The sequence below is a fragment of the Rhododendron vialii genome, chromosome 4a (assembly GCF_030253575.1).
Source record: "Rhododendron vialii isolate Sample 1 chromosome 4a, ASM3025357v1".
Classification (NCBI taxonomy): domain Eukaryota; kingdom Viridiplantae; phylum Streptophyta; class Magnoliopsida; order Ericales; family Ericaceae; genus Rhododendron; species Rhododendron vialii.
Window position 1 is genome coordinate 7,116,792 of NC_080560.1, and position 11,051 is coordinate 7,127,842.

General features: G+C 37.7%; 1 protein-coding gene and 1 non-coding gene across 2 annotated transcripts; both read left to right on the forward strand.

Moving 5' to 3' along the window:
* The first annotated feature begins 2,907 nt into the window (after positions 1–2,907).
* Positions 2,908–9,813, forward strand: LOC131322970 (probable LRR receptor-like serine/threonine-protein kinase At3g47570). Its single transcript, XM_058354583.1, has 3 exons — positions 2,908–5,750; positions 6,088–6,422; positions 8,178–9,813. Exons 1-3 carry the CDS (start codon positions 3,023–3,025, stop codon positions 8,211–8,213), a joined length of 3,099 nt encoding a protein of 1,032 aa, XP_058210566.1. The 5' UTR covers positions 2,908–3,022; the 3' UTR covers positions 8,214–9,813.
* On the forward strand, positions 4,208–4,287 carry LOC131325028 (small nucleolar RNA SNORD56). The gene has a single exon (XR_009199594.1). It is a non-coding gene; the product is annotated as a small nucleolar RNA SNORD56 (small nucleolar RNA).
* Positions 9,814–11,051: the final 1,238 nt, after the last annotated feature.

The following is an 11,051-nucleotide window of genomic DNA, read 5'->3' on the forward strand; positions in this document are numbered from 1 at the left end:
AGTTCCACCGGGCGTGGATACATGAACTAACATGGGGTTGGTCTTACGATCAAAACACGCCCCTTTAAAGACGTTTAACCTGAAACACTGAACAAACTACCTTACGAGTAAAATTGCATAAAAACAACGACATTAATTAAAAACACCACAAGCTAGGAGACTTTTAGCACCACGATCTTACAATCTTAGGTGCTAATCAATCTCTTATTTTTCTGATCATTTTATCTTAAATGGTCATAATGGATTTTTGGCTCTAAGGCTTTTCAATGGGCATCCTAAGAGAGCCCTGAAACTAAAACCAATTTTTCCATTAGTTTCATTCACGGTGTGAACGATTTTACCAATCTAGAATATAAAACAAACTACAGGGTTTATTTGGTTGCAATTGAAACTGGAGGGATGAACTTGAGACAACCAAAAAACTAGAGGGATGACTACGAAAATTTGCCCATTTAAATTATGAATTATTGACATAACTTTTGTTAAACTTGTTTACATTGGCGGACGATGAATGTGTGTAGTTGCATTCCTCATAATAGCTACGGGATTATCATACATACAACTAGAATTAAACCATCTTGTACCGTCAAATTTAAAACAAGAGCACAGCATAACGAAATTGAAATAGGCATCTCCACTAAGAGGCCATGATAGTGTTTGATTTCAGATGGTCTACCGTGCTATTATAGTCATTAGCATTATCTCATATAATTTCAAACATCTTATTATGTAGCGAGAGACATATACTGTAGTACTAGTTAATGGGGCAGGTGCGTAAAGTTATATTTTCCTTTACCCACAAAGGATCAACATTATTGGGTTCGATTTGTTTTCGAGTTGACCTCACTAATCAGTGGTGGTGTAGAATCTTCCAAGTGGCTCCACTTATTAGTTTAGGTCAAATTCAAAAAAATCCAACCCAATAACTTTGATTAGATGTGGGTGAGAGGGAAGATATTGACCGCGGTGCGGCGGCGCCTGTGGTTGGGTAGTTGTAGATGCTACTGGCCATTAATATCATGGTATCAGATTTGTGAAAATTCTTGATGCAATATTCTCGAAGTGTCTTTGACAAGTACAGCGAAGAATTTCTGTGTCTTAAGCACTGTCACATTGTGCTCCAAAGACTTTTCCCATCATACATGGTGTGTGGGCTCTAAGAGCTCTTAATAATCACCCATTTTTGACACTTTTTTTTTTTTACAATATTAATGGTATCTCCATCCCACTCTTTCAAACTCGCTTTTGAAAAATTACAAGATCACCCCATCCCACTCTTTCAAACTCGCTTTTACGGGTTTCATAAGAGTCCCCAGCTAGCCGTCATTGTAATTTTATCACAGACGGATCCCCATAGACTTTTAAAACTAAGCTGCACCACAAAGTAGAAAAACAGAAAACGGCAACAGATCACCTAAAATTGACATGTTCTTGTAGAAACTTTATGTCCATCTCAAAGCTAATTGGCAGATGTTATTAAGTGATCACCCATTCCACTCCCAAGTAATGTGGGATTCATTTCTTTAACATCTCCCCTTATGTGCAGCCGCGTTTAAGGTTTGTCACGTGTGGCTACTTTTGGGTCCTATCATCGTGCAGCCTTTTTGCTGGTCTGTCATCGTGGGGTGTGGATTGTGAATTTTTAAAATGTGGGGTGGAACGGGCCCTGCTCTGATACAATGTAGAAACTTTATGTCCATCTCAAGGCCAATTGGCAATGAGTGGAGAGGTCCCAGATGTTATTAAGTGATCACCCATTCCACTCCTAAGCAATGTGAGATTTATTTCTTTAACATCCCCCCTCACGATTACATTAATTTAGAAAAGACCCGAATAGTTAGAGACTATGGTGCGTGCCTCAGTTCAATTTATTTCGAAATCACATAACATGACTTTGAGGACTTATTGGTGGATGACTTAGAAAATTGCCATCTACTCTAACAATGTCTCCCTTTTGCATTTCCATGAGAAAACCCCAACAATGATACTCGACTCCTAATAACTTGTAACACGGACAAAGCCAACTCTAAACAGGATGTTCATACAAATCTGGAACAAACTAGTGCTCCATGAGCTGAATGGACAAGATTCTTGGAGGGACATAATTGAATATGTCTTTTTCAATGTTTAGCCTATCTTCAATGGAATTCATAAAGTGTCGTTTTGACGTTCGGTTTAATTTCTCCTTTGGTTTTACCTTGATAGGATAGATAGCCAGAAAACTATTGGAGCAAGCATGAATCCAATCTTCTTGCAATGGCCACCATGATCCCGTACTGTGGGTGTATTTCTCCATTCATTTCGTGCTTAATGTGTCGTAGTGGCTGAAACACAAGCGAAGGCAAGATGAATGTCTTTTATCTTTATTGGGCTGAAAAGAGAAAACCTCTGTTGGTAAGTTTTGGGTTGTTTCAGCAGTGGTTTCGGTTTTGGTTTTCACTGTGGTGTTTTGGTTGGCCTCCTTGCCTTCCTTTGGGTTTGGTTCTTGGATAATGTTTTGCTGGTGTGTCCCTGATCCGTTAAATCTTTGTAATCCTTTTCAAAGATTCACAAAATTTTCTTTTGCTGATAAAAGGAAAAAAAATAGTTTTGATTCTGTTGGTCCTTTCTTCCCAAGTGAAACAGACCATAGCATCTAGAGCTAGCAAGCCTTCTAAGAGTATTAGGTAAATCTCTCTTTTCAAAATTGGAACAGAACCACAAGCAACTTTCTAGAAGTAAAGCGTAGGACCCGCAGGGATGTACTATCTCAACTTAGCAACAATGTTCTAGACTTGCTTAGAAAAGGAGCGCTCAAAAAGAAGATGATCCAATGATTCGTCAATTAGCTTAAAGAGAGAGCAAATAGGAGTATCAATGACACCCCAGCTAGCCACTAGATATTTCCCTCAAACTCTACACGTCCAAGCAAACACTTGCACCAATGAGACGACTAGAATTATGTGGTTGGACTTGGGCGTTCATGTTCCTGCTATATATAGTTCGAACATACTCCAATTGAGAACTCAAACCATACACCAAGATGAGTCTCGTAACCAAATCTCTCTCTATTTCTCTCCTACCCTTATTTCTCTCCCTCATCCCATTGCTTCACATCAAAGCCCTTGCCCTTGACACAACATCATCTAATAGTCTTGTTAACACCATTAATAATGCTAGCAACGAGACTGATTTCCACGCTTTATTGGCCTTCAAGTCAAATATAGTCCTAGAATATCAACCGGCCTTGAGCTCATGGAATGAATCTCTCCATTTATGTGATTGGGAAGGTGTCAAATGTGGCCGTCGACACGAACGAGTCACCATTATAGACCTCACCTCCAGAGGTCTAGCGGGTTCTTTGTCTCCTTATATCGGAAACCTCAGTTTTCTCCGAGAGCTTAGCCTCTTTAACAACACTTTCACTGGTGCAATTCCAATTGAACTCGGTAATCTTTTCAGGTTACAAAAACTACATCTGGGCTTTAACGGTTTCGAAGGAAAAATTCCAACAAGCCTATCTCGTTGCTCTAATCTCAGGTTCCTTAGTGTAGAAAAAAATAAGCTAGTTGGAGAGTTTCCAAAAGAACTTACTTATTCAATGTTGAGACTCGTATCACTCTACATTCATGAGAACAATTTAACCGGAGGGATTCCTCCACAGATTGGGAATCTTTCTTCTCTGGTAAACTTTAGAGCCAAAGAAAATCCATTGGGAGGAAGTATTCCAAATGCTTTGGGTCAATTGAGAAACCTAAAGAAACTTGGATTGGATGCCACTCAAATTTCAGGTACCATCCCTCCTTCCTTATACAACCTATCGTTGCTACAAATATTGTCGGTGCCTTCTAATTATCGACTTCAGGGTAGTCTTCCGCCGAATTTCGGTCTCATGTTCCCTCACCTTCAGATCCTTCGTCTATACGAAAACCAATTTAATGGTCCAATTCCGCTTTCAATATCCAACTCTTCGGAGTTGGAAAACCTGGATTTGAGTGATAACAATTTCAATGGAAAAGTAAGAAACAATTTCGGAAACTTGCAAAATCTCCTGTTCATAATTCTAGGTTATAACAATTTTGAGACCAAAGGATCTGATGGACTTGCCTTTCTTAGTTCTTTGACCAATTGTAGCCACTTGAAGAGGTTAGATTTGGAGAATGGTCAATTTGGAGGGGTATTGCCGGACTCTGTGGGCAATCTATCAACCTCTGTCTTTTTCTTGGCACTAGATGGAAATCAATTGTATGGATCTATTCCTTCTACAATAGGAAACCTTGTGAATCTTGAAATCTTAGGTCTGAATGATAACCTATTCACAGGCCCAATTCCCGGTATCATAGGTTATCTGCATAAGTTGCAAATATTGGCATTTTCAAACAATAAAATCTCAGGTGAAATTCCAAAGTCGATTGGAAACATGTCAGTGATGAATAAACTTTACTTGGAGGAAAACAGACTTGAGGGAGCCATACCGTCGAGTCTTGGGGACTGTCGTAATTTGTTAGAAATACTACTAAATAAAAATAACCTTAATGGGAGCATACCAAGACAACTTTTGATGGTCTCTTCTCTATCAATTGCGTTGGATCTCTCTCACAACCGTTTGTCTGGATCCTTGCCACTTGAGATTGGAAACCTCAAACATTTAGCAAAAATTGATATCTCCGAGAATGGTTTGTCTGGTAAAATTCCTGGGACTCTTGGAAGCTGTAGAAGCCTTGAAAACTTGTATTTGCAGGAAAATTCCTTTCAAGGATCTATTCCTTCATCAATGGAATCCTTGAAAGGTATTCAAAATTTGGACATTTCACACAACAACTTATCTGGTCAAATTCCGAGATTTTTAGGGACATTTGCCCTGAAGAATCTCAATTTGTCTTTCAATAATTTCGAAGGAGAGTTACCAATGAATGGTGTTTTTACAAATGCAAGTGCAATATCAGTTGCCGGAAACTATAGGCTTTGTGGTGGAATTTCTGAACTACGACTATCTCGGTGCACCACGAAAAAACCAAGAAATAGAAAGTTTCTTTCACGAACTTTAGGAATCACTGTAGCTTCAATACTCGTGGGTGTATCCGTAGTGTCGTCTTTGATCATAAGTTTGTTCAAGAAGAAAAGAAAGACCAAACCTACAGTTTCATTACTGAAAGATCCATTCTTGAAAGTCTCTTATGGAGAACTTCTCAATGCAACTGAAGGTTTCTCTTCGACGAATCTGCTTGGTTTTGGTAGTTTTGGCCGTGTGTATAAAGGTGTTATTGAACAAAACGGGGAGTTAGATGTTGCGGTCAAAGTATTTGACCTTCAAACTCGTGGCGCTACCAAGAGTTTCATGGTTGAGTGTGAAGCCTTAAGGAATATTCGACACCGAAACCTGGTGTCGATCATAACTTCTTGTTCTAGCATTGACTTTCAAGGGAATGAGTTTAAAGCTCTAGTTTACGAGTTCATGCCGAATGGAAGTCTAGATAATTGGTTGCATCCTATTCAAGAAGCAAATAATGTGGAACATGAATTCGTGGGACTCGATCTTCTACAAAGAGTAGACATTGCCATAGACGTGGCTTGTGCACTCGATTATCTTCATCACCAATGTGAAATGCCAATTATTCACCGTGATTTAAAGCCGAGTAATATTCTTCTTGATGGTGACATGGTTGCCCATGTTGGAAATTTCGGTCTAGCTAAATTTCGTGCAGAGCTCACCACTCCAAGTACTAGTAGTTCAACTACAATAAGGGGAACCATTGGATATGCAGCTCCAGGTAAGAATAAATTAACTTCGTTGTCCCTTTTTCTTCTTTAATATCAACTCACCAAATTTCAGCACAAGGGTAGTTAGTTAGACACCACGAAAATGTCAAATGGCTTGTGCTCTGTCCATGCCATTCAAGATATTGAATTTCGTTTTGTCTCATCGTGAAACAAATCATATTCACTTGTTAGAAAATAGTGTCACGTATTAAATGTAAAATATCATAGTTTTGTATTAGAAAACTCACAGGGTGTGTTGAAAGAAAGTTTTCTCTTGCTTTTTGTATCGTTTTTGTTATCCGAAAACAGGATCCTTTGGTGTTAAAGTTTGAAATTTGCGAATTGCAGAGTATGGTCTCGGAAGCGAGATGTCAACTAGCGGAGATGTTTATAGTTATGGGATCTTGTTGTTGGAGATGTTAACAAGGAAGAGACCTACTGACAAAATGTTTGAGGCAGACCTTAATCTTCATAACTTTGCAAGAATTGCCTTGCCTCAACGTGTGATGGAGATTGTAGACCCTATGCTTTTAACCGAGGTGACAAATGGCAGCAAAATGATGGAAAATCTAACCTCCCTCATCAAGATAGGATTGACATGCTCTACAAAGTCCCCAAAAGATCGAATGAATATAAATACTGCACTCCATGAGCTTCATCTGGTCAAGAACAATATTTTGAAGGTAAGCAGTTGAAGATCTTAGTCAATATTTTGCAAATTCATTCTTTTATGGTTTTGAACCTTCTCCTTTTCTCAGATATCGGCTTCAATCCTCTATGGTTTTATTTTTGTAATGCAACATTAATCGCTAGACATTGTTGGTAACTCAGGTGTTTGAACCAGCATATGCACTGTGAGGATCAGACCCGTGTTTGGATTGATTAAATTAGTAATCGAGTTGTTTAAATTAGTTACATAGGTTAAAAACTTTTTTTTCTAAAAATATTTTGTGTAACTTAAATCTATTTTGACTACATTACTTTAAATTATGAGCACGGAATTATTCTAAAGGAGATAGATCGTAACACCCCGTATTTTATTGGCTAGAAATTCTTTGTATTTCTAATCTAAGTTTTAAAATCTATATGTATATATACATAAATATAGAAAAAGAAAATTTTGTGCGTGCAGTGGCTGGAGTAGAAACTTTATATCCAACTCAAGACCAATTGGCAATGAGTGAAGAGGTTCCAGATGTTATTAAGTGATCACCCATTTCACTCCCAAGCAATGTGGGATTCTATTTCCTTAACATCCCCCCTCACGTGCAGCCGCATTTGAGGTCTGTCACGTGTGGCCACTTTTTGGGTCCTATCATCGTGCAGCCTTTGTGCTGGTCTGTTATCGTGGGGTGTGGATTGTTAATTTTTAAAATGTGGGGTGGAACGGGCCCCGCTCTGATACCATGTAGAAACTTTATATCCAACTCAAGACCAATTGGCAATGAGTGAAGAGGTTCCAGATGTTATTAAGTGATCACCCATTTCACTCCCAAGCAATGTGAGATTCTATTTCCTTAACAAGCCCTGCTATGGGTACACCATTTGGTGCACACCATTTGTACACTACATATGGTAGGATCCACTTCGGCATAACACATAAATAATCGGAGCCGCTCAATATTCTTAAAATATTTTTTAAAGTGTCCTTGCAAAAAAATAAGCTCAGTCAAATATGGGTAAGAGCTTGATCAACTACTTGCTCAATACCGTGCTAGCAAATTGGGCATAGAATTGATCAAGCCCTTAACAATTTTAGAAAGAGCTGATTTTTTTATGAAACCATTAAAAAAGTGTTTTAAGAATATCGAGCCGTTCCGGTTATTTATATGGGACCTTGAAGTGAATACCCAAGGAAGGCGGTGTACATTTAGTGTACATCAAATGGTGTACACATAGTTTTATTGGGTTGTAACACCCAGTATTTTATTGGCATATATAGAAATTATTAGTATTTCTAAGTTTTTAAATAAATAAATAAATAAATAAATAAATAAATAAATAAATAAATATATATATATATATATATATATATATATATATATATATATATATAAAGAGAATATATATATATATATATATATATATAAAGAGAATTTTGTGACTCTGTGTGCGTGGCTAGTAATGATGTTATTTATGCTAGAGGCTGGGGCACACGAAATGCATTTGCTAGTTGAATTTTTACAAAATATTGAGAGAAAATGGGTACATGCACGAATATGTCTAGCGTTAACCCTGTCCTTGTAGGATTACATTAACTTCTGAATTCAATTGATTTGGGTTTTCATCAGTTTCCCGAGACTGCTCTATTTTAGAAACCATACCATATAGCTCGAGCCTTACACGTTATAGATAAACTTCTTGTCGCTTAACATACTTATCACTTGTGTGTGACTTACGTATCGTAAACCTTAATAGGTTTGGTTTCATGCGTTTAGGTCCGAACATCGGGAATCCGAAGCTCGCACGTTTGACAAATTTGCTCGGCACACTCTAGGTGAGTCTTTTATTTGCCTTCCTTAATTTGCTTGAATTTTCGGATGAGAAGCATGCATGCTTTGTTTTGGCTTAATGGGAGAACTTATTGTTTCACCTGTGCTATTATCTTACAAATATGCCAAATTTTATAAGGATTTTGAACCACGTGAAGAAAAAAGAAACGCATGCTATCTTTTAAACTTGCCATGATTTATATGAAAACGGATAATTTAGGATTCGTCGCTATTAATGACATGTGGTTCAAACAGTGCCCCGACAGCTAGGGGAAGTGAATAGTTAGGCGAAGTAATAAGAGGAGATCACAGCCAGATGATCGTTGTCACACCCCAAAAATGATAAGTGACCGACCGTGTACCACAAGGCCAACTCATGGAACACGTAGCCTAGAATAAAATAAGTTGTCGAACAATAATGATTTTTTTTTTATTAAATAAATCCAAAGCCAAATAAATCCCAATCATAAACATGGGGCAAAACCATCCCATGAACTAGCCAATAAAAATTTACCACCAACAATATAGTAATCCCATTTTACTCAAAAGCTATACAAAATGCTGAAGCGATGATTAAAATCTTTATACTAAATGCAATATCCTATGGAGGTCAATAAAAAGAAATCTCCAAGATGCCACCAGAGTCTTTGCCTAAATCCCCAACTTGCCTGGAAAAGGAGTTGGAATATATCCGTCAGCTGACGAGCTCAGTGAATAGAAAGTATGTATAATAAATAAAGTTGAAAGCGGGGATTAAAATAATTTACCATTAAATCATAGTTTGGCATACGAGGTGTCCAATAGAATAACAAATTAATCAACGAAGCATTTAACCAAATAAATATTCTTGGTGGTGATTACAACATTAACTTCATCAACAATGGGGAATTACAATCAAACAGTACCATGGTCAAAATATATCTCATCAAAATTGGATCCAATATCGAACTTGGAGTAGTCACCAGGGTTGGCAGCCCATGGTACTTTTCCCTAAGACAATCCGGCGAAAGAAAGCCGTTGAGCATTAGGGTCACCGGCCTAACACGGTCTTTTCCCCAATGGCCAGGGTGACCAACACGAGAAGGAATAATTTTCCTGGACTTCCGAAATAAATGTTTCTATTAATATCCACCAAGTTCTCACCAAAAGGAATATTAACAATTGATCTTAGAAAATTCATCGCATGCCAATTTATAAAACAACTTATAAACAGTTTTGAGTCTCCGAATAACATTATAAATTTCTGAAGGAAATACTTTTATGGGACACGGGGAACTTTCGAAAATACGTAACATACTTAATTACTCACCTGAATCCAAAGATAATGTAACAACATGAAATGAGGTTAACCTGAACAAAAGGGACATAATTAACTAAAATAGATATAACGCTAACCATGAAACTAGCAAGGGATCAATGTACTAATAAACTACCCAACCTCAATCTAAGATACTAACTAAATCAGTATCTAGCCAAAACTATAACATCCAACTTTGATTTCCGGTTCCCAGCACTATCTCTCCCACGTAGCCATGCGCCACCTGTTCCAATTCCCAAACTCTTATCAAATAGACTTTGTTCACGTAGGAATTACTCCCTCCGTCCCGTAATGTTTGGCACTTTTGGGAATTCTCACTTTTAAGAGAAAAATTTTGATGTACAATTGATGAGCTAATTTTCCAATTTTATCCTTATGTAATTTCAACACTATTTGAAAATTTTCAAATTTGGGCCGGATACCAAAAAGTTTTGGCGGCAATTGTGGCTCCCAAATTGAAAAGTGTACTTTTGTTTCTTTGAATTTTGAATAGATTGTTGTTTAGAGTGCAAAAAAAAGGGTAAAATGGGAAATTCACCTAATTTTGCTATTGACTTTTCAAAGCAGCCAAATATTATGAGACAAGAAAAAGCACAAAAGTGCCAAACATTACGGGACGAGGGAGGACTACATAATCTACTCACCAATAGCACTTCTGCCACATGTAGAACTAGTATTACTATTCCCCTAAATCTCCAACACTACCAATTCCAACAACACCAGATCAATGTGCCATCTCACCTTATACAACCATGACAGCATATGCACAGCACCTGCCGAGATCTCTCTCTCTCTCTCTCTCTCTTGCACACCAAAATCACCATTCATCGTGCACCACACACCACCTATATCGAACTACCACCGCCAAGACACAAAATCCACGCCACACAGGACACCTCCAAGCACATTTTCGCTCAATAGTCTACCGACGCCCATGACCAAAAGCGACCAACAATAAAATTAATATAATGGGAAGAGTATTACAGCAAGTTTACCTTCGAGAGAAGCCGAGGAAATCGTTGAAGTCGACCGCCACGTCTCTCTTTCTCTCTCTCTCTAGATACCCTTTTTTTTCAGATCCAAAACCCTAACCTATAATTCAACGTACGTGTATGCGTGGGAGACTAACCAAAACCCACGTTTATAGCCAATGGATTATTATAACATTCTAAATAATAAATAAAGATAATAACACTATCCACCCGCACTATATATAAATCAGTAAACTTATACAACTAAACTCACTAAAATAAATCTTATACCTCCAAAACCACAATAATGCCATTACCGCAAATCGACCCCAACAATAAAAGTCAAATTTCTAAACGGAAAACTATAGATAAGGAAATAAAAGTCAGGGCATCACAACAGAGAATGAGGTAACGTAAAAGACCAAAGAAAGAAAAGAAAGGTGAAAAAAATACATTCAATCCACATAAAGCAGACAATGGCACATCTATAGGCATCCAATTCCATAGGCAACCTAGGCAGACCTTCACTTA

What these genes read in the sequence shown, in the direction of transcription:
- LOC131322970 (XM_058354583.1), top strand. Translation starts at nt 3,023, where the DNA reads ATGAGTCTCGTAACCAAATCTCTCTCTATTTCTCTCCTACCCTTATTT. An exon ending in CATTGGATATGCAGCTCCAG is followed by an intron (nt 5,751 to 6,087) that starts GTAAGAATAAAT and finishes TGCGAATTGCAG; the next exon opens with AGTATGGTCTCGGAAGCGAG. An exon ending in TCAAGAACAATATTTTGAAG is followed by an intron (nt 6,423 to 8,177) that starts GTAAGCAGTTGA and finishes TCATGCGTTTAG; the next exon opens with GTCCGAACATCGGGAATCCG.